Source organism: Schistocerca gregaria, chromosome 1 (genome assembly GCF_023897955.1).
Source record: "Schistocerca gregaria isolate iqSchGreg1 chromosome 1, iqSchGreg1.2, whole genome shotgun sequence".
NCBI classification, from domain to species: domain Eukaryota; kingdom Metazoa; phylum Arthropoda; class Insecta; order Orthoptera; family Acrididae; genus Schistocerca; species Schistocerca gregaria.
The window spans coordinates 727,631,827-727,656,016 of NC_064920.1; the positions used below are offsets into that span (position 1 = coordinate 727,631,827).

The window sequence follows — 24,190 nt, forward strand, 5'->3', positions numbered from 1 at the left end:
ATCCTTCATCAAAGACACCAACCACTTTCTCGAACGCCTGGAATCCTTACCCAATTTGTTACCCCCGGAAACCATCCTTGTAACCATTGATGCCACTTCCCTATACACAAATATCCCGCACGTCCAGGGCCTCGCTGCAGTGGAGCACTTCCTTTCACGCCGATCACCTGCCACCCTACCTAAAACCTCTTTCCTCATCACCTTAGCCAGCTTCATCCTGACCCACAATTTCTTCACTTTTGAAGGCCACACATACCAACAATTAAAGGGAACAGCCATGGGTACCAGGATGGCCCCCTCGTATGCCAACCTATTTATGGGTCGCTTAGAGGAAGCCTTCTTGGTTACCCAAGCCTGCCAACCCAAAGTTTGGTACAGATTTATTGACGACATCTTCATGATCTGGACTCACAGTGAAGAACAACTCCTGAATTTCCTCTCCAACCTCAACTCCTTTGGTTCCCTACAGCCTAGGCCTTTGTGGCAAATGAATCTGCTCCAGTGCTGAATCCCTGAACCATTACACCAACAACCTGAAAACAGCTTTTGCATCCTGCATCTACTCTCCCAACCTGGTACAGAAGCAAATAACCAGAGCCACTTCCTCATCCCCTCAAACCCAGAACCTCTCACAGAAGAACTCCAAAAGTGCCCCACTTGTGACAGGATACTTCCCGGAACTGGATCAGACTCTGAATGTGGCTCTCCAGCAGGGATACGACTTACTAAAATCCTGCCTCAAAATGAGATCCACCCTTCATGAAATCCTCCCCACTCCACCAAGAGTGTCTTTCCGCCGTGCACCTAACCTTCGTAACATCTTGGTTCATCCCTACGAAATCCCCAAACCATCTTCCCTACCCTCTGGCTCCTACCCTTGTAACCGCCCCCGGTGTGAAACCTGTCCCATGCACCCTCCTACCACCACCTACTCCAGTCCTGTAACCCGGAAAGTGTACACGATCAAAGGCAGAGCCACGTGTGAAAGCATCCACGTGATTTACCAACTGACTACACTGTGACGCTTTCTATGTGGGAATGACCAGCAACAAACTGTCCATTCGCATGAATGGACACAGACATACAGTGTTTGTTGGAAATGAGGATCACCCTGTGACTAAACATGCCTTGGTGCACGGCCAGCACATCTTGGCAGTGTTACACCATCCGGGTTATCTGGATACTTCCCACTAACACCAACCCATTCGAACTCCGGAGATGGGAACTTGCCCTTTAATATATCCTCTATTTTCGTTATCCACCAGGCCTCAATCTCCACTAGTTTCAAGTTGCCGCCACTCATACCTCACCTGTCATTCAACATCATCTTTACCTCTGCACTTCCGCCTCGACTGACATCTCTGCCCAAACTCTTTGCCTTTAAATATGTCTGCTTGTGTATATATATATATATATATATATATATATATATATATATATATATATATATATATATATATATATATATATTAAAAATAAAGATTCCAAGACTTACCAAGCGGGAAAGCGCCGGCAGACAGGCACATGAACAAAACACACAAACACACACACAGAATTACAAGCTTTCGCAACTGGCAGTTGCTTCGTCAGGAAGGAAGGAAGGAGAGGGAAAAATGAAAGGGTGTGGGTTTTAAGGGAGAGGGTAAGGAGTCATTCCAATCCCGGGAGCAGAAAGACTTCCCTTAGGGGAAAAAAAGGACAGGTATACACTCGCGCACACACACACACACATATCCATCCGCACTATATATATGAAAGAAACTTCCACATGGGAAAAATATATTAAAAACAAAGAATCCAAGACTTACCAAGCTGGAAAGCGCCGGCAGACAGGCACATGAACAAAACACACAAACACACACACAGAATTACGAGCTTTCGCAACTGGCAGTTGCTTCGTCAGGAAAGAGGGAAGGAGAGGGAAAAATGAAAGGATGTGGGTTTTAAGGGAGAGGGTAAGGAGTCATTCCAATCCCGGGAGCGGAAAGACTTCCCTTAGGGGAAAAAAAGGACAGGTGTACATTCGCGCACACACACACACACACACACATATCCATCCGCACATACACAGACACAAGCAGACATATTTGAAATATGTCTGCTTGTGTCTGCGTATGTGCGGATGGATATGTGTGTGTGTGTGTGTGTGTGCGCGAGTGTACACCTGTCCTTTTTTTCCCCTAAGGGAAGTCTTTCCGCTCCCGGGATTGGAATGACTCCTTACCCTCTCCCTTAAAACCCACATCCTTTCATTTTTCCCTCTCCTTCCCTCTTTCCTGACGAAGCAACTGCCAGTTGCGAAAGCTCGTAATTCTGTGTGTGTGTTTGTGTGTTTTGTTCATGTGCCTGTCTGCCGGCGCTTTCCCGCTTGGTAAGTCTTGGAATCTTTGTTTTTAATATATTTTTCCCATGTGGAAGTTTCTTTCTGTTATATATATATATATATATATATATATATATATATATATATATATATATATAATGTGTGTGTGTGTTTATTTTAATTTTATTTTATTTATTGTGCCTATCTGCTGGCGCTTTCCCGCTTGATAAGTCATGGAATCTTTGTTTTTAAGATATTTTTCCCATGTGGAATGTTTCTTTCTATTGCCCAGTACTGTCATATATTGTTCTATAGTTATATGGTATTGTAAAGTTATTGGGTCAGCACACACTCTCTCTCTCTCTCTCTCTCTCTCTCTCTCTCTCTCTCTCTCTCTCTCCCCCCCCCCCCCTCCCTCCCTCTCTCTCCCCCTCTGCCCCCCTCCCCCCTCTCTCTGTTTCCCTCTACCTCCCTCCCTCCCTCCCTCCCCTACCGTTCTACCCTCTGTCATTACCCCCCCCCCCCTCCTTCCCATCTTTTCTTCCCCCCCCCCCCCCCCCTCCCAATGTCTCTCTCCTTACGAAAAAGATATTTTCATTTAATGTCAGTCTTTGCCAGTAAGACAATGACTACGTGAACAAAAATGAGGAAATGGCTTCCAGAGGTCATTCTAAATATTTCATTCATTTTATAGCTTATCACAGTTGTAGAAATGGTAGTCTTTTCACTTTATGGGAATGACCTTTTAGAATTGAATCTAGCTATGACTAGAGAGTGGCAGCTGGATGTAACTGAACTAGTATGATTCATCTAAATCTGTGGCATGGAATTTCCTGTTTAGGTTATTACCCATTTTTTAGTCCTAAAATTCCCTTAGTTTTGCATACTTGGCATGTCAGTAAAGTTGTGCTTTAGTGCTGAATATTATGATGATTACTACATTACACTGGTCCCTGTTACTGAGAAAACAAATAAAAAATGTGACTATCATTGTAACAAATATCTTTTATGTTAATTGTTTATTCTGGTCATCATACCTTATTTTAAGTTTGTATGTAAGAGAACTAACTTCGTCTTTTTTATTGCAGTCAGATGTACTAATGAAAACTGAAGCAAGAACCGCTCTCCATACAGTACTGGGCATTTGTGTTCAGAGGATTACTGGTGTTGCACCCACTCAAGGTTCAGTACCTAATGAAGCAAATTATGGAGGAACTAACGGAATACTGTTCATACTTTCAAATATTGTGGAAGGCACTGACAAATCTTGTAGGCGTCTTATCAAGCTATTGAGAGCTCTGTCACCACAACCCCATGTACCAGTGGCAATCATTGATCTCCAGCAGTTTGACAGCATGAAAAGCTGTTTAAATGAGAAATGGTTGCATGATATTAAAAATGGACAAGTACTTGCGGATTTCAGTATCTTTCAAGGAAATATCAGATCTAAGAACAGTATTAAAGAAACGGTAAGGAGACAAGGTTCATTTTGTGCATGCCCCAATCCTCTCTCTCTTGGCTGAAACACACAGCAGAATGTAAAATCTTCACTTTTTTGACAAGATTAGGCATTAACAAAAGTTTATGGTATTCCAGCATGTTGTTCATGCTAGCATCAGCAACTAGGATTGACTTTACTGTTTTTTATTGTCTTTCATAACTGCATTAACTCTGAAATTTATTGGTGATTATTTCAGTCATAATGGTCATTTTCAAATCATTACATGAGTTTTTTAATCATGTGATTTGTCATGAAGTACTTTATTAGAACCTTATGATTCTTTCAAGATTACATTTCACATTTATCTTTATGAGTTGTTCTGCACTTCAATGTTATTTTAAAATGAAGTAATGACCAATCATTTTACTGTAGTATCAACTATAAACTTATTCAGAGAGAAGGACAACAGTGTATTACACATATATTACTATAGTTTATCATCCATTCTTTGTATGAATCCTCATATTAAGAGTGGAAAGTGTGAGGCCTCTTATAGAATAGTGAGTGTTGAATTGTATTGTTAATCTGGTAGAAAGTGGTTACTGTTTGAAGATCTTTGGGACAGCTGAAAAGGCCTTATCCTAGCACTGCAGAGTTCGCACCATTAACACTTTTGACTAATGAACAGGAACGTAAAATCTCTATTCTGCACTATATTGTGCGGCATATTCTGCAAACTGCCACTATCCCAGGTGCTGAGAGCGGCAAGCAAGCCAAAACACGTTACTTTAGTGTACTGAAACATAGTGGGCTTATAAGAGGACAGAATGATGGGATAAGATACTTCATGAACAGAAAGGTAATTTGTCATAATGTTAGTATCTGAGGTATTGAAAAACCCTCATACCATTGTAGCACTTTAGGGAGGATCGCTAATAACGTACATGATTGTAGGTATCTCAGGCACAACATTGTATGGTTATGTAGAAATTTTAAATTATTTCCAAACATCATAAGGTCATCATATTCGAGCACTAAATAATGAAAGTCTGTCAATTGGATACCACTTCAGCAACTTGTGTGTGCCCTAATCTCTAATTATCCAACTGTGCAAAGGAGATCTCTGGTTTAACATGGAATCTAGTGACTCATCACATCTTTGAGAGGTTAAAAGAGAGACTGAACAGTCTTTTTTCAACCAGAATTTAATCCCATGACCTTTCAGTTTCCAGGCACATGGTTTACTGTTAGATCATCAGGCCCAACAATAATGCCATGTGATCCACTAGCCTGATGACAGTTTTTCAATTGGACGCCACTTCAGCAACTTGTGTGTACGTGAGCCAGTGGCATCTGACATACCCAGATGGCCACCCATCGAATTACTAACAGGGCTCAACATCACTTAACTTCAGCAATCGGGGTGGGAACTGGTTTTTCCAATGCAGCAAGGCCATTGGCATTTCAAGTACTGAGACAAGTGTTAAAAAGTGCTGCAAGGATAGGACATTATTGTAGAAACTACAAAACATTTCAAAGGAGCAACTGTTGAAATAAAAAAAAAAAAAAAATTATTTGATTGTACAAGATTCAGATAACATGACACAAAAACATGTTTTGCAGACATAAAACATATAGTTCTTCCTTCTTCCAGAGCCCCCCCCCCCCCTCCCCCCTGTGGGTCCGGGGGCTAGAATAGGCCTGAGGTATTCCGGCCTGTCGTACAAGGCAACTAAAAGGAGTTTCACATGTTTTGGCCTTTATGTGACGGTCCCCTGTTGGGTTTGACCTCCATTCTTCAAAATTTTCCTGAAGAGAGAGCCAAGTGGGGAAGGGCGCATCGTGTCCATTGTGCATTGAGATCTTTAGCCCACTTTCTTGTCATCGCATTGCAGTCCCGCCCATTCTCCATCTTTTGGGCATGGACACTTTCCTGGGTGCATTTTCCACCATGCACTATGTAGTGTCGATTTCTGCATTGACGATGACCACGGACTTCTTTGCAACTGATATCCAGTATGGTAGCCAGTCCGTTGTGGTGGGGCCTCCATGTACCCTGTTGGTTGTAGCCCCCTGACGACGCAGGGATCGTTCTGCTGATGCCTGTGCCGTTAACTTCCCACGTATGCCAAGGGGTAGATGCCCATCCCCCTGGGGCATCGGGACTCCTGGCAATGGCCATCCTGCCAGGTGGCATTCGCTGCGGCTGGGTGGCACCTGTGTGGAGGACACCTGGTCAGAATGAGTGGCATCAGGGTGGAAGCCATGTGATGAAGCGTAGTCCATCATCTCTTGCTGGTGGTAAAACACCAGCAGTCTCTAAGCGGTCACGAGCTGAATTAAATGCACAGAATTACGAGCCCAAATCATTCTCCTCCCTGGTCACACCATGGGAGGAACGTCAGGCTAAGGATGGCAGCGGATCTTATTCATCCCAGTACCTTTTATGTTCGAGAGCTGATGGTGAATCTTTCATGATGAAGAAGCCTCAATTTTTTGTTCAGCACTTAGAGGACAAGTTGGAGGAGGTGGAGGCTTGTCGAAAATGAGATCTGGGTTAGTCTTGATCAACACAGCATCCTCTGCCCAGTCACGGGAGTTACTCGCTTGTGACAAGCTGGGGAATGTAACCATCACGCCCCATAAGAGCTTAAATATGATCCAGTGTATCTTATTTCACAGAGTTTTGCAGTCTGACGATGAGCTGCGTGCAAATTTAGAGCAGCAAGGTGAATGTTTTATCTGGCGTGTCCACCAGGGTCTGAAGGATAATCAGGTTGCCACGGGTGCCTTCATCTTGGCCTTAGGGTGATAAATTGCCCGAGAAGGTCGAGGTGATGGTCTACAGGTGTGATGTAAAGCCCTATATCCCTCCCCCTATGCGGTGCTTTAAGTGCTGGAAGTTCGGCCATATGTCTTCCTGCTGTATTTCCAGCGTCACATGCCAAGATTGTGGACGCCCATCATATCCCAATATTCCGTGTGACCCGCCCTCCCCTCTGTGTCAACTGCAGAGAGCACCATTCGCCTTGCTCGCCTGACTGCAAGATTCTCCAGAAAGAAAGGAAAATCATAGAGGCTAAGAAAAGGTTTGAACGCCTGCATTCTGTGCATATGACATTGTCTTACGCCGCCACTACAACAGTTCTGGCACCATCAGCTCCGCCAACCCAGGTCACCCCTGGAACCGGAAGACTACACCTGCCCCCGTAATGGTGGGGGGCATTTCCCTCCCTGTTGCTCGTGCACCACCTACTTTGGGATCAACCCCCCCCCCCCTCCCCTCCTCACCCAACCATCGGGGACATCCGTCCCCACTTCTCCACTTCTAAGCCGGAGAAGTGTAAGTCTTCTGTGGCTTCTCTTGCTAGGAAGGGGCCCCTTGGGTCACTCTCTTCCCAAGTTTCTTCTAGTGGGGAAGAAGACACCCCCTAGTGGCTGAAGAGCCCAAAAGCAGCTGGTCATAGGGCTTCACACTCATCCTCAGTCCGGGAGACTGAGCCAGTAAAGTCCTCCCAGCCAGGGAAATCCAAGGAGCAGTGAGAGAAATCAAAAAAGAAAACCAATAAGACCAAGGAAATTGCGGTGGCACTCGCACCACTGCTACCTACAATCTCTGTGGCTGAGGATGGGGTGGAGATTTTGGTGTCCGCTGAGGACCTAGATCTCGCCAGACCCTCAGACACAATAGATATAGACTGCTCAAGCAATGAATCAGTGGCAGCAGGTGACTCTGATGTGTAAACTGCCTCTTTGAATGTTCCATGCCTTCTCAATCTCACAATGTCATCCTCCAGTGCAATTGTGGCAGTTTTTTCCACCGCCTGGCTGAGCTACAGCAACTGTTAAGCTTTACACCTACTACCTGCATTGCTCTCCAGGAAACCTGGTTCCCTCCACCCCTGCCTTATGCGGCTGTAAGGGCGATTACAGGAATCGTTGCGACTATAATCGAGTGTCAGGTGGAGTTTGTATTTATGGTCTAAACTCAGTCTGTAGTGAACATTTGCCCGTTCAAACCCCTCTTGGAACTGTGGGTGTCAGAATAAGGATGACATAAAAAATAACTGTCTGCAATGTATATCTTCCTCCAGATGGTGCAGTACCCCTGAATATATTAGCTGCACTGATTGATCAACTCCCTAAACCTTTCCTACTTCTGGGAGATTTTAACGCCCATAACCCCTTGTGGGGTGGTACCATGCTTACTGGCTGAGGCAGAGATGTTGAAACTTCACTGTCGCAATTTGACCTCTGCCTCTTAAATACTGGGGTCACCACACATTTCAGTGTGCCTCATGGTAGTTAATCAGCAATTGATTTATCAATTTGCAGCCCAGGACTTCTCACATCTATCCACTGGAAAGCACATGACGTAGTAGTGACCATTTCCTTATCTTGCTGTCACTGCCCCAGCCTCAGGCGCACGGACGCCTGCCCAGATGGGCTTTGAACAAGGCATAATGGTGATCTTTCACCCCTGCTGTCGCCACTGAATCTCCCCCACATGGTAACATCGTTGTGATGGTTGAGCAGGTGACTAGCCCAATTGTTTCTGCATCAGAAAACGCTATCCCTCACTCTTTAGGGTGCCCAAGGTGTAAGGCAGTCCCTTGGTGGTCGCTGGAAGTCACTGAATCAATTAAGGAGCGTCGGCGAGCTCTACAGTAACATAAGTGGCACCCTTCCCTGAGGCACCTCATAGCCTTTAAACGGCTCCGTGCCCATGTTCACTACCTTATCAAACAATGGAAGAAGAAGTGTTGGGAGAGATACGTCTCCACCATTGGGTGCCACACGTCACCTTCCCAAGTCTGGGCAAAGGTCAAATGTCTTTTTGGGTACCAGGCCACAATAGCTGTCCCTGGTGTTACCATAAATGGTGAGTTATGTACCGACGCAAACTCAATTGCCGAGCATGAGCTCGAGCCTCTGCATCAGAGAATTACCTCCCAGCCTTTCACACTCTAAAACGGTGGCTGGAAGGGAACATCCTCTCATTCACTACACCCTGCAGTCAATCCTGTAATGCCCCATTTACAGAGCGGGAGCTCCTCAGTGCCCTTGCACATTGCCCTGACACAGCTCCTGGGCCTGATCGCATCCACAGCCAGATGATTAAACATCTCTCATCTGACTACAAGCGACATCTTCTCGTCATCTTCAATCAGATCTGGTGCAGTGGTGTCTTCCCATCGCAGTGGCGGGTGGGCATCATCATTCTGGTGCTCAAACCCTGTAAAAACCCGCTTGATGTGGATAGCTATTGGCCAGTCAGCCCACCAGGGTCGCTCTACCACTGATAATCTTGTGTCCAGCGAGTCTGCCATCCGAACAGCCTTTTCCAGACGGCAACACCTGATTGCCGTCTTTTTTGACTTAGTAAAGCATACAACATGACTTGGCGACATCGTATCCTTGCCACGTTGTGTGAGACCACTCTCGATTTTTATCCAAAACTTCCTGTCGCTCCGTACTTTCCTTGTCCAGGTTGGTGACTCCCATAGTTCCATCCATATCCAGGAGTCCCACAGAGCTCTGTATTTAGTGGGTCTCTATTTTTAGTGGCCATTAACGGTCTTGCAGCAACTGTGGGCCCTCCATCTCACCTTCTCTGTATGCAGACGACTTCTACATTTCGTACTGCTGCTCCAGTACTGTTGTTGCTGAGCAGCACGCCCAGGGAGCCATCCACAAGGTGCAATCATGGGCTCTTGCCCACGGCTTCCAGTTTTCAGCCGCAAAGTCATGTGTCGTGCACTTCTGTCGCCATCATACCTTTCATCCGGAACCCGCACTTTACCTTTATGATAATCCACTCACTCTAGTGGAGACATATTAATTCCTAGGACTGGTTTTCGACGCCCGATTGACTTGGCTTCCTCATCTTCGTCAGTTTAAGCAGAGGTGCTGGCAGCACCTCAATGCCCTATGTTGCCTGAGCAACACCAATTGGAGTGTAGATCGCCGTATGCTGCTGCAGCTCTACAGAGCCCTTGTCCAATCCTTAATTGACTGTGGGAGTGTGGTTTATGGTTCGGCAGCGCCTTCAGCATTGCTTTTACTCGAACATGTGTACCACTGTGGCATTTGATTAGTGACAGGCGCTTTTAGGACGAGTTCAGTGACCAGCGTACTGGTGGAGGCTGGTGTCCGCGCGCGGCAGTCCATGTCCTGTATCGGCGGCCCAGATCCAGGCTGACTATTGTGGTTCACGCGCGGCCCCTTCTCTCCAAACTGCAGTCCTTCCCTTTACCATCTCTACTTGCGCTCCGTTCACGTATGCATCCATGGCGTGCGCCTCACCTGCAGCTTTGTCTGGACCTTTTGCATTGCCCTAAGGACTTCGTTAACCCCACTGCTCTCTGCTGTCACTTCCTCTCTATTGTTGATGTGTTCTGGGGCTCTGAAGTGTTTTACACCGACGGCTCAATGGCTGATGGCCACGTAGGCTTCGCATATGTTCATGGAGGACATATTGAGCAGCACTCCTGGCCAATTGACTGCTGTGTTTTCACTGCAGAGCTGGCGGCCATATCTCATGCTCTTGAGTACAGCTGCTCATGGCCTGGGGAGTCATTTCTCCTGTGTACTCACTCATTGAGCAGCCTGCGAGCTGTCGACCAGTGCTACCCTCACCACTCTCTGGTAGCATCCATTCAGGAGTCCATCTATGCCCTGGATTAGTCCTGCCATTCCATGGTGTTATGTGTGGACTACGGGACATGTCAGAATCCCCGGCAATGAACTTGCCAACAGACTGGCCAAAGAGGTGACGCGGAGACCTCTTCTGGAGATAGGCCTCTGAAGCTATTGCAGGGTTTTCTGGCTTTGGGAGGCAGAATGGCATAACAGCACACACAACAAAGTGCATGTCTTTAAGGAGACTATGGATGTGTGGGACTCTTCCATGCAGGCCTCTCGCAGGGAATCAGTTGTCCTCTGCCGGATCTGGATTGGCCATATGTGGCTAACACATAGTTACTTACTCCGTTGCGAGGACCCACCTCAGTGTTGCTATGGCTCCCAAATGACAGTCGTCCACCTCTTGCTGGACTGCCCACTTTTAGCTGCTCTGCGGCAGACTTTTAACTTTCCCAGCACCCTGCCGTTGGTGTTGGGCGACAATGCCTCCACAGCAGCTTTAGTTTTACATTTTATCAGTGAGAGTGGGTTTTATACTTCTATGTAGGTTTTAGCGCATGTCCTTTGTCCCTCTGTGTCCTCCACCCTAATGCTTTTAGGGTGGAGGTTTTAATATTTTACAGAGTGGCTGGCTTTCTCTTTTTATTCTCGTGGTTGGCCAGCCACTGTAATCTGCTTTCATGTTTAATTCTTTTCTGTTTCTAGCATTCCTGTGTTGTTTTCTCGTCCTCTTTTGTTTCTTTTAGTGTTAATTGCCTTCCTTTCATCCTTGTGGCTTTTCCTTTCTTTCTGTTTTGTGTTATATGTTTTGTCTATTTTATTCCCACACTTGTGGCATTGTTTTATTAGGAACAAGGGACCTATGACCTCGTAGTTTGGTGCCTTCTCATGCCTTTAAACCAACCAACCATCTTCCGGAGGTATGGACATCCTAACAGAATTGTTTATACCTAGGGTAGGGGAGTACCCTCATAATTTTCTCTTTCAATCTGACATGCACAATCAAAACTATGTGACTGAATGACAGAATTTCTGCTGTTGGCTATGCGAACTACACAGACAGTGAACATGTGGGTAAGTATGAACACCATATTCACAACTCAACTCACTTCATACACTGCCTCAGTCATTCGCAGCTAAGTGATACTGACATTACAGTCAGTCTCCAAGTGGTCACCATCATAACAAAATTCCCACCTTCCAAATCCTTGAGAATAAATGAAGAAAAGTTAGATTATTGTTTCACTGAATTCTTAAACACATTCTAATGTGAACATATTTCCTCCTCCTCCTCTTCCTCCTCCTCTTGGCCTCATCCCATGCCTCCATGAGGTCAGGATGTTATTTCAGATTTGGAATTGTTAAGAGGTAGTATGTGGTTAGGTGCCCTCCCTGAGCCCACCAGTTCTACCTGAGACGCTGATTAAAATTACTTGTTATTTGACATTTATCACATTGAATTGCAGTAACTGCCAGCTACCCATTGTTTAAGACTTGAACAACAGGAAATTATATGCAGAAATGGGTAAAATGTCTGTCTGCTCTGCACAAAAAACAGAATCTGTCACTACTCGTTCACTTGACTGTCATGATTGGCATGTCAGTGGTAGATCTGGGCATCTTGTGCAGGGTTTACAGGGACCAGGCGGTCTCAGGGTGTTGTACTGATCCCCCTGACACAAGTTTGAGGTGCTATCTTTCACTGAAACTGAAGCTGAGCCAGTGGGACTTGTGCCATCTGTTTTGGGGAACCTTGTTTCATTCAGTGTCAAGAAAATACAAACACAAAGTGTTGGGGTCTGTTAATCACCGGCAGTTCAAACATATGGCGAATGATGGTGCCCCCTAGGGAAATGGCAGCAAGAGACAGGAAAGGACACTGGGTACACTCAATGTGTGTGCCTGGGGGCCTCATTTAACATGTTGAAGAGACTATTCCGGCAGCCCTTGAGGGAACAGGATGCAATCAGCTGCAGAGTATGGCGCATATTGGAACGAATGATGCCTGGAATCAGAACTCTTAGGTCATTCTCGGTTCATTCCAGCAATTGGCAGAGGAGGTCTAGAAGACCAGTGCATGGAGTATCAATGAAGCTCACTATTTGCAGCATTGTACCCAGAACTAATCTTGTCCTTTGGTTCTGAATCAACTGGAACGATGAAACTGAAGACTTCAGAGGTTCTGTGACAAGCTAGGCTACAACTTCCTGGACTTGCATCATAGAGTTGAGAACTGTAGGGTCCACCTAAATTTGTCAGGTGTGCACTACATGTCAGAGGCTGCTACTTAGGTAGCTGACTGTATGTGTGGTGTACACAAGAGTTTTTTTGGGTTAGGTGACTCCCCATCCAATCCAGAAAACATCTGTGTAAGATCAAAAGAAATGCCTTCCACAGGTGAGTATTAAAATCATAATGCGTAACTGCTGAAGCATTCAAAACAAAGTGCCTGAAAAGCAGTGGTGCTAGGTACAGCAAGCTGGTTGAAACTTGAAATTTATAGCAGTGAGATTTTTTGGGAAAATTTGAATGTATTGTGAAAGGATAGACAAATGATAAATGCAGGTGGTTTATTTATTGCAATAGACAAGAAACTCAGATTTGCCGAGATAGAAATTGAAACTGCATGTGAGATTGCTAAGACTCAGTATAAGGGGTGGACATGAAATGATAACTGAATCCTTCTGTCGTCCACCAGACTCATTTCCTGATGTAACTGAAAGCTTGAGAGAAATCCTCAACTCACTGGGATGTAAGTTCCCCAATCACCGTAATTATTGGTGGAGACCTTAATCGTCCAGCAATTAATTGGAAAAAATTACAATTTTGTCAGTAGCAGGTGTGATAACTAAAAGCTATCTCTGAAAACTACCAAGAAAAATAGTAAGGAAACCCACTTGATGAAAATGTATTGGATGCATGGCAACAAATAGACCTAACCTCTTTGAGGACGTCCATATCAAAACTGGTATCAGTGAACAGATGCAGTGGTGGCAACAGTGATTACCAAAGTGCAAACTAAAACAAGCAGAAATACAGATATGTTTGGTAAATGAGATAAAAAAAATCAGTAGCATCATACCCCAATGAGGAACTTGAAATCTTTGCATCAGGTCAATCAAATAGGTACAGTATTTCTTGATTTCCGAAAAGCATTTGATTCTGTGCCACACTTGTGCCTATTGTCAAAAGTATGATTAGATGGGGTATCAAGTGAAATTTGTGGCTGGATCGAGTACTTTTTGGTAGGGAGGACGTAGCATGTTATCTTGGATGTAGAGTCATCGCGTCTGATGTTGAAGGAAATTCAGGTGTGCATAAGGGAGTGTTTCAGATATTGTTGTTGTTGTAGTTGTTGTTGTGGTCTTCAGTCCTGAGACTGGTTTGATGCAGCCCTCCACGCTACTCTGTCCTGTGCAAGCTTCTTTATCTCCCAGTACCTACTGCAATCTACATCCTTCTGAATCTGCTTAGTGTATTCATCTCTTGGTCTCCCTCTACGATTTTCACCCTCCACACTGCCCTCCAATGCTAAATTTGTGATCCCTTGATACCTCAAAACATGTCCTACCAACCGATCCCTTCGTCTAGTCAAATTGTGCCACAAATTTCTCTTCTCCCCAATCCTATTCATCACCTCTTTAGTTACGTGATCTATCCACCTTATCTTCAGCATTCTTCTGTAGCACCACATTTCGAAAGCTTCTATTCTCTTCTTGTCCAAACTAGTTATAGTCCATGTTTCACTTCCATACATGGCTACACTCCATACAAATACTTTCAGAAATGACTTCCTGACACTTAAATCTATACTCGCTGTTAACAAATTTCTCTTCTTCAGAAACGCTTTCCTTGCCATTGCCAGTCTACATTTTATATCCTCTCTACTTTGACCATCATCTGTTATTTTACTTCCTAAATAGCAAAACTCCTTTACTACTTTAAGTGTCTCATTTCCTAGTCTAATTCCCTCAGCATCACCCGATTTAATTTGACTACATTCCATTATCCTCGTTTTGCTTTTGTTGATGTTCATCTTATATCCTCCTTTCAAGAAACTGTCCATTCCGTTCAACTGCTCTTCCAGGTCCTTTGCTGTCTCTGACAGAATTACAATGTCATCGGCAAACCTCAAGGTTTTTACTTCATCTCCATGAATTTTAATACCTACTCCGAATTGTTTCCTTTACCGCTTGCTCAATATACAGATTGAATAACATCGGGGAGAGGCTACAACCCTGTCTCACTCTTTCCCAACCACTGCTTCCCTTTCATGTCCCTTGACTCTTGTAACTGCCATCTGGTTTCTGTACAAATTGTAAATAGCCTTTCGCTCCCTGTATTTTACCCCTGCCACCTTTAGAATTTGAAAGAGAGTATTCCAGTCAACATTGTCAAAAGCTTTCTCCAAGTCTACACATGCTAGAAACGTAGGTTTGCCTTTTCTTAATCTTTCTTCTAAGATAAGTCGTAAGGTCAGTATTGCCACACATGTTCCAAAATTTCTACGGAATCCAAACTGATCCTCCCCGAGGTTGGCTTCTACCAGTTTTTCCTTTCGTCTGTAAAGAATTCGCGTTAGTATTTTGCAGTTGTGACTTATTAAACTGATAGTTCGGTAATTTTCACATCTGTCAGCACGTGCTTTCTTTGGAATTGGAATTATTATATTCTTCTTGAAGTCCGAGGGTATTTCGTCTGTCTCATACATCTTGCTGACCAGCTGGTAGAGTTTTGTCATGACTAGCTCTCCCAAGGCTGTCAGTAGTTCTAATGGAATGTTGTCTACTCCCGGGGCCTTGTTTCGACTCAGGTCTTTCAGTGCTCTGTCAAACTCTTCAAGCAGTATTGTATCTCCCATTTCATCTTCATCTACATCCTCTTCCATTTCCATAATATTGTCCTTGTATAAACCCACTATATACTCCTTCCACCTTTCTGCCTTCCCTTCTTTGCTTAGAACTGAGTTTCCATCTGAGCTCTTGATTTTCATACAAGTGGTTCTCTGTTCTCCAAAGGTCTCTTTAATTTTCCTGTAGGCAGTATCTATCTTACCCCTAGTGAGATAAGCCTCTACATCCTTACATTTGTCCTCGAGCCATCCCTGCTTAGCAATTTTGCACTTCCTGTTGATCTCATTTTTGAGACGTTTGTATTCCCTTTTGCCTGGTTCATTTACTGCATTTTTATATTTTCTCCTTTCATCAATTAAATTCAATATTTCTTCTGTTACCCAAGGATTTCTAGCAGCCCTCACCGAGCGAGGTGGCGCAGTGGTTAGAACACTGGACTCGCATTCGGCATCACGACGGTTCAATCCCGTCTCCGGCCACCCTGATTTAGGTTTTCCGTGATTTCCCTAAATCGCTTCAGGCAAATGCCGGGATGGTTCCTTTGAATGGGCACGGCCAATTTCCTTCCCCATCCTTCCCTCACCCGAGCTTGCACTCCGTCTCTAATGACCTCGTTGTCGATGGGACGTTAAACACTAATCTCCTCCTCCTCCTCTAGCAGCCCTCGTCTTTTTACCTACTTTATCCTCTGCAGCCTTCACTACTTCATCCCTCAGAGCTACACATTCTTTTTCTACTGTGTTTTTTTCCCCCATTCCTGTCAATTGTTCCCTTATGCTCTCCTTGAAACTGTACAACCTCTGGTTCTTTCAGCTTATCCAGATCCCATGTCCTTAAATTCCCACCTTATTGCAGTTTCTTCAGTTTTAATCTACAGGTCATAACCAAAAGATTGTGGTCAGAGTCCACATCTGCCCCTGGAAATGTCCTACAATTTAAAACCTAATTCCTAAATCTCTGTCTTACCATTAAATAATCTATCTGATACCTTTTAGTATCTCCAGGATTCTTCCATGTATACAACCTTCTTTTATGATTCTTGAACCAAGTGTTAGCTATGAATAAGTTATGCTCTGTGCAAAATTCTACCAGATTGGCTTCCTCTTTCATTTCTTAGCCCCAATCCATATTCACCCACTATGTTTCCTTCTCTCCCTTTTCCTACTGACAAATTCCTGTCACCCTTGGCTATTAAATTTTCGTCTCCCTTCACTACCTGAATAATTTCTTTTATCTCATCATACAGTTCATCAATTTCTTCTTCATCTGCAGAGCTAGTTGTCATGTAAACTTGTACTACTGTAGTAGGCATGGGCTTTGTGTCTATCTTGGCCACAATAATGCGTTCACTATGCTGGTTGTAGTAGCTTACCGGCACTCCTATTTTTTTATTCATTATTAAACCTACTCCTGCGTTACCCCTATTTGATTTTGTATTTATAACCCTGTATTCACCTGACCAAAAGTCTTGTTCCTCCTGCCACCGAACTTCACTAATTCCCACTATATCTAACTTTAACCTATCCATTTCCCTTTTTAAATTTTCTAACCTACCTGCCCGATTAAGGTATCTGACATTCCACGCTCCGATCCGTAGAACGCCAGATTTCTTTCTCTTGATAACGACGTCCTCTTGATTAGTCCCCTCCCGGAGATCCGAATGGGGGACTATTTTACCTCCGTAATATTTTACCCAAGAGGACGCCATCATCATTTAATCATACAGTAAAGCTGCATGTCCTCGGGAAAAATTACGGCTGTAGTTTCCTCTTGCTTTTAGCCGTTTGCAGTACCAGCACAGCAAGGCCGTTTTGGTTAATGTTGCAAGGCCAGATCAGTCAATCATCCAGACTGTTGCCCCTGCAACTACGGAAAAGGGTGCTGCCCCTCTTCAGGAACCACATGTTTGTCTGGCCTCTCAACAGTTACCCCTCCTTTGTGGTTGAACCTACGATACGGCCATCTGTATCGCTGAGGCACGCAAGCCTCCCCACCAACGGCAAGGTCCATGGTTCATGGGGGGGGGGGGGGGGGGGGGGTTTAGATATTAGATATCTGCACAATTTACATCTATCTTCAAGAGTGTTCCAGTTCAGTTCCGTTTTAGATATTAATGGAACTGAACTGGAAAACTCGTGAAGATAGATGTAAATTGTTCTGAGAAACTCTATTAACCAGGTTTCAAGAATCTGCTTTAATGATGACTCTAGGACTATATCACAAACCTCAACGTATTGCTCATAAAAGGATTGTGAGGATAAGATTAGTACAATTGCTGCACGCATAGAGGCATTCTCCATACATGAATGGAACGGGGAAAATATGTAATAACTGGTACAATGGGATGTAGCCTCTGCCATGCACAGTTTGTAGAGTACAGATGCAGTCGTGAACGTGATTTCTTGTGCTGCATGTGGTGGCAGATATGTGGACTGCTGACAGTGACTGATAACTCACTACATATTTACACCACACTCTTCAGAGACTGCAGTTGAAATGGTGCTTTGTTGTGGTACACTTGCAACAGAAGACAGTGTTGGGATGAGCTCTGATTGTAAGAACTAAGTTCCAAGATGTGAAGTCTCAATTAACAAGTAATTCTAATCAGACCATAGTTCAGTTTGGTCATTTCTTTAGACATGAAGAAACTCAGATTTTCTTCACTGTCTTATCTTCACACCTGCAGACAACATGGACTTTTTGTGAGGAGTACAAATGTTGCACTCATTGTTATATGTGTTTTCTGTGTGATGAGTGCTTGTTTAACAATATATGAAAATACCTCTGCACTGTCTATCATCTAAGCTGCTTTCTTGTGCTCTGAGGTTGACAATATTTAAACGTCAACAACAATGCTTCTGGTGTTCAATGGATGAAGTACAGTAGTCATCACAACAGGTGGATCCCTCTCAGTGTGGTGTCTGGGTGACTGGTCTCTCCTTCTCAATCTTCTCTAACCAATTATTTTTCACTCCCGAGGAAGGAAAAATAAGCTAAGAATAATATTTTGAATTTTTTAGTATTTCTGTCGGTTGTATGTGGAATTTCACATCTTAGAAGGTAATTTACTGGGGCAGCCATATGGCCTCCTTGTAATTTACTTATGAATAATATATTTATGGGAGATTTACATCAATGCATATCATTGTGTGTGCCATTAAAATAAGGAATAAATCAGCTTGACTTTTGCATCATACTTTTTGCTAACTTATCATACTCGTATTGTTGTATTTCGGAAAAAAAAAACAGCTAATTAATTATTTAAATGTTTCTGTGTTCATTCATGTGTTTATACTTCTACATTCTATAAGAAATATGTTGTCATAATTGTCTGGACTATTGCACATGGTCCCGGCAGAGGTTCGAGTCCTCCCTCAAGCATGGGTGTTTGTGTGTGTGTGTGTGTGTGTGTGTGTGTGTGTGTGTGTGTTTGTCCTTAGGACAATTTAGGTTAAGTAGTGTGTAAGCTTAGGGGCTGATGACGTTAGCAGTTAAGTCCCCTAAGATTTCACACACATTTTAACATTTTTATTGTACATGAGCAACTTATGATTAAAGAAGTAATTGATTTCTGAAAAATAATTTATTCTGTTTGCAAAATTCTACATTGCAGGAGTGGTTTCTGATGTTGCATATTTGTTTCTCAGATGGTGTCAGCACTAAAATGGCTCGCGAGTAAAAGGCCACGTACACTACCTGTTTACATATGCTATCTGCCGCAGTTGTGGGAAACCTGTTTTACTGAGAAATTCTGGTCCAAAATTGAATGGTCTCTAGCAGACAATTCAGTTTTTGTAATGCAGCAGGTAAGTTTGTAAAAAGAAATAAAACAAACCTTGGAACTGGTATTTGTGATGTTATGTTCTCTGGAACAAATTTACTTGCTGCAATGTTTTCATCAAATATCATCCAATGTTCAGTCCTTCGAACACTTTAATTTTTCTTAATATTGCTGAAGAAAAATTGCAACCAGCCATACTTTTTCATGAATGATTTATTTTCCTGTGACTAGTTTAGGCTCAAGCCCGTCTTCAAACAGCAGGGAGGATGGCTAGTACAGATTACACATTTCTTAGTTCTGTAATAAAATGGAATATTTATAATTTCCATATATATAATAGCTTTTATATAGAGGTGCATTCAAGTTCTAAGGCCTCCAATTTTTTTTTCTAATTAACTACTCACCTGAAATTGATGAAACTGGCGCTACTTCTCGCCGTAATCGCCCTGTAGACGTACACATTTTTCACAACGCTGACGCCATGATTCCATGGCAGTGGCGAAGGCTTCTTTAGGAGTCTGTTTTGACCACTGGAAAACCGCTGAGGCAATAGCAGCACGGCTGGTGAATGTGCGGCCACGGAGAGTGTCTTTCATTGTTGGAAAAAGCCAAAAGTCACTAGGAGCCAGGTCAGGTGAGTAGGGAGCAAGAGGAATCACTTCAAAGTTGTTATCACGAAGAAACTGTTGCGTAACGTTAGCTCGATGTGCGGGTGCATTGTCTTGGTGAAACAGCACACGCGCAGCCCTCCCCAACGTTTTTGATGAAGGAATTTGTTCTTCAAAACATTTTCATAGGATGCACCTGTTACCGTAGTGCCCTTTGGAACGCAATGGGTAAGGATTACGCCCTCGCTGTCCCAGAACATGGACATCATCATTTTTTCAGCACTGGCGGTAACCCGAAATTTTTTTGGTGGCGGTGAATCTGTGTGCTTCCATTGAGCTGACTGGCGCTTTGTATGTGGATTGAAAAATGGCATCCACGTCTCATCCATTGTCACAGTCGACGAAAAGAAAGTCCCATTCATGCTGTTGTTGCGCGTCAACATTGCTTGGCAACAAGCCACACGGGCAACCAAGTGGTCATCCGTCAGCATTTGTGGCACCCACCTGGATGATACTTTTCGCATTTTCAGGTCGTCATGCAGGATTGTGTCCACAGAACCCACAGAAATGCCAACTCTGGAGGCAATCTGTTCAAGTCATTCAGCGATCCCCCAAAACAATTCTCTCCACTTTCTCGGTCATGTCGTCAGACTGGCTTGTGCGAGCCCGAGGTTGTTTCGGTTTGTTGTCAGATGATGATCTGCCTTCATTAAACTGTCGCACCCACGAACGCACTTTCGACACCACTCCATCACCACATGTCTCCTTCAACTGTCAATGAATTTCAATTGGTTTCACACCACGCAAATTCAGAAAACAAATGATTGCACACTGTTCAAGTAAGGAAAATGTCGCCATTTTAAGTATTTAAAACAGTTCTCATTCTCGCCGCTGGCGGTAAAATTCCATCTGCTGTATGGTGCTGCCATCTGTGGGACGTATTGACAATGAATGCGGCCTCATTTTAAAACAATGTGCATGTTTCTATCTCTTTCCAGTCCGGAAAAAAAAAAAAAATCGGAGGCCTTAGAACTTGAATGCACCTCATACAAGAAATTTACATTTTAATTATTTGAGGAAAGGTTTTTCTTTATGTATTTCAGCATAGGAGTCTGCATCATTGATAAGGAGCATGCTGAACACGAACATGACTAATGGCAAGATGGTGGACACTTGTCGTTACACCTCATGTTGTGTCAGTTTCTGATTTGATTGATGCAAAAAAGCTGTACTCTGACAAAAGTCTAGGCGTTGAGCTTGTCTATGAGAGGTCTTGTTGAAAACTGCTTATCATTTGAAAAATTCCTGGACAGGGCCCAGAGCATCGTATTAGAGGAGTTTGAAGAGAGGCTCACTGCTGCCCCAAAGAAGCTTAAATAATACAATGTCTAGTACCAGCTTAAGCCAAATCCCACAAAACCCATTTAAACATCTGCAAATGGTGCACATTCATAGGGTACAGGTTACATGGAGAACAATATTGTTGGAGCATTGCCCTACTCTTAAATACCTGGGTATTACACTGGACTGGGCTCTGGCATGTAAGCAGTACTGTGCAAACATCAAAATGAAAGTGAAAGGTGCAGAAGAAACAGTATCCTCCACACCTTTTAGGCTCAGACTGGTGTGGCAAGTGACACATGGTAAAAACACAGCAGTGGCAGTGTGCTACGCCATCAGAGATTATACCTCTTCCATCTGATGCAAATCCCCCCCTGCTAAGCTAGTTAGTATCATTTAACAATACTTACAGTGTCATAACAAGCCATCTGAAATCAACTTCCACATATGAGATCTAGCACCTGGTTGGAAACCCTCCACTGACAATATAACAGCAGGCAACTGCTTACAAAGAGTGAATGAAGCATTTCACATCTGAACAACACACCTTATGTAGCAGTCAACCAGAGAGAAATGGTTAACTTCAAAAGACTACCTCTTGATGAAAGCACACAATTCGTTCTTGTAAGTGCTGTAAGTGTACTTAAAACATTCATTTCTCATAACTTGTACTCCCTTTTTTATTTTACATTTTAATATGATTTTTCTGACACAAAAAGTGCAAAAGCCACGTACACATTTGATTAATACTGGAATTGAGGCTGAGTGTAGTGTGAAGAGAATAGTCTACTCTTCATTTGTGCATCATAACTGCTTTATTAATGTAAGTACTGTCCAGGTACTTAGGAGTACTGCCTCACTTTGATTCTCACACCACAGCAAAAATGAGTAATATAGATGTTAGTATCAGCAAGATTGAGAAATGATTGAAATCGCTAAATCAGAACAGAGCTCCAGTGCCCCATTGAATCCCCGTCATATTCAGTACAGAAATTATAGCTGAACTAGCCCCTCTTTTAACCACAACATACCATAAATCTCTCAAATAAAAAACTTTGCCTAGTAGGTGGAAGAAAACACAGACCACATGCACTTGCAAGAAGGACTGAAGAAGTGGTCCATGAAACTACTGTGTCATTGATGTACAGCTGTTGAAGAATATTACAACAAATGCTGAGTTTAAATGTAATGAGGTATCTCAAACAGATTCTCCATGACAACCAGCATGCATTTTTAAAACATCAGATAAGTGAAACCCAACTTGCACTTTTTTCACAAAACATCCTGAAAGCCAAGGATCAAGATGGAGCCTTTCTCAGCTTCCAAAAACCATTTGACGAAGTACCACACTGACCCGTATGAACAAAAATTAAATCATATGCGACAGGAATCAAAATTTTGGCTGGCTTGGCTTGAGGAACTCATAGTAGGGAGAATATGGCTTGGTAACTTAGGTGGAGAATCATAAATTAGAAGTCTTTTCTGGCATAACCCAAGGAAGTGTGTTATATATACTGATGAGTTGGTGGACTGTATAGTGACTTTTAACAGATGATATATGAGGTTTGTCTGGAAAATAATTATAAAAGTTGAATAATGTCTGTATGTTACAAGTTGCAGTCACTGCCAGGTGGGACTACTACTGTAATCAATCCCATCAATGCTCAGTTCGAGTCAGAGCACTCTGCGTGAAGGTGGGAGTGTGTGGCAGCTTGTTGACAGTTACCCTTTCTCACCTGCCGTCGGCATGGAGCTCTCTCTGATTGAGGAACAGCGTGTCAACATCAAGTTTCTTGCAAAGCTAGGCAAGAAAGGGCGTGAAATTTTTGAGTGTTTGAAACAGGTTTACGGAGACAATTCTCTGAAGGAACCAACTGTGAACAAGTGGTTAAAAAGGTTCCGGGGTGGCCGAGAAGAAGTGAACGATGATCCTTGCCCAGGATGCCCATTGACATCGAGTTCCGATGCAAATGTTGAATGAATTCAGGCTTGTGTTCTTAAAGACCATAGATTGACAGTCAGAATGATTGCTGACAAGCTGTCAATCCCCAAAACAGTAGTTCACGAAATCCTGACACAAAAATTTGAAATGAAGAAATTGTGTGCGAAAATCGTACCAAAGCTCTTGACGCCAGAACAGAAAGCAAAGAGGGTTGAGTGCTGTGAGGATTGGTTGGAAGCAGAGGAACGAGGGGACTTTCTCAACCGAGTCATCACTGGAGAAGAGTCCTGGTTTTACGAATTTGATGTGGAGCTCAAATCTCAAAGCAAGGAATGGAAACTAGCAGGAGAACCAAGAACAAAGTCGTGAAAATCAAGGTCCAATGTGAAGACAATGTTGATCGTTTTCTTTGATTCTAGAGGCATTGTTCACAAGGAATTTGTCCCTCCCGGCCAGAGACTGAACGGAAATTTTTACGTTGAAGTTCTGACACGTCTCAGAGCTCGTGTGGCTCAAGTTCGACCAGAGTTGGCAAAAGGGGGCAGGTGGATCCTTCATCACGACAATGTGCCTGCTCACACATCGCTCGTTGTGTGCGAGGTTTTGGCCCGAAGCTCAATCACCGTGACAGACCACCCGCCTTATTCACCCGGTTTAGCCCCGTGTTCCCGAAATGCAAAATGGTGCTTCGTGGGTGGCACTTGGGAGATGTGGAAGTCATCAAGGCGGAAACGACACGGCAACTGAACATCATCACAACTGAAGACTTTCAGCAATGTTATCAACAGTGAAAACGGTGTTGGCACATGTGTATCACATCTCAGGGCGAGTACTTTGAAGGAGACCATATCGTAATACCTGAATAATTGTAAAATAAAGTTATTATTCAACTTTTATACGTATTTTCTGGACAAACCTCGTAGTTATCTATAATAATATACAGTACTATTTGAAAAGAGCTGCATGCATATCCTGTCAGATCTTGATAAAATTTAAGAGTTTTGCAAAGATTGTCAGCTCGTTAAGCATCTCTGCTATATGGTGAGTAGCCACTTTCCTTTTCATAATATTGTTACATTCCACCCTGGATTTTCCATTGTTTGAAAATTGTTATAGGTTACATTTAAAGATATCCCATAACATATTTTTCTGTTCATGTACCTTTTACCTTTACAAATGTCTGCTTGGGTCTGTGTGTGTGTGTGGTGTGTGTGTGTGTGTGTGTGTGTGTACCTGTCCTTTTTTCCCCCTAAGGT

General features: G+C 43.4%; 1 protein-coding gene across 1 annotated transcript in view; it reads left to right on the forward strand.

The window, feature by feature from the left end:
• LOC126266846 (germinal-center associated nuclear protein) overlaps positions 1 to 24,190 on the forward strand; it is a 296,356-nt gene that overhangs the window by 183,976 nt on the left and 88,190 nt on the right. The window contains exons 18-19 of the mRNA XM_049971439.1: positions 3,412 to 3,792; positions 18,910 to 19,068. Coding sequence (XP_049827396.1) covers positions 3,412 to 3,792; positions 18,910 to 19,068 — 540 coding nt within the window. The remainder of the gene's footprint in view (positions 1 to 3,411; positions 3,793 to 18,909; positions 19,069 to 24,190) is intronic.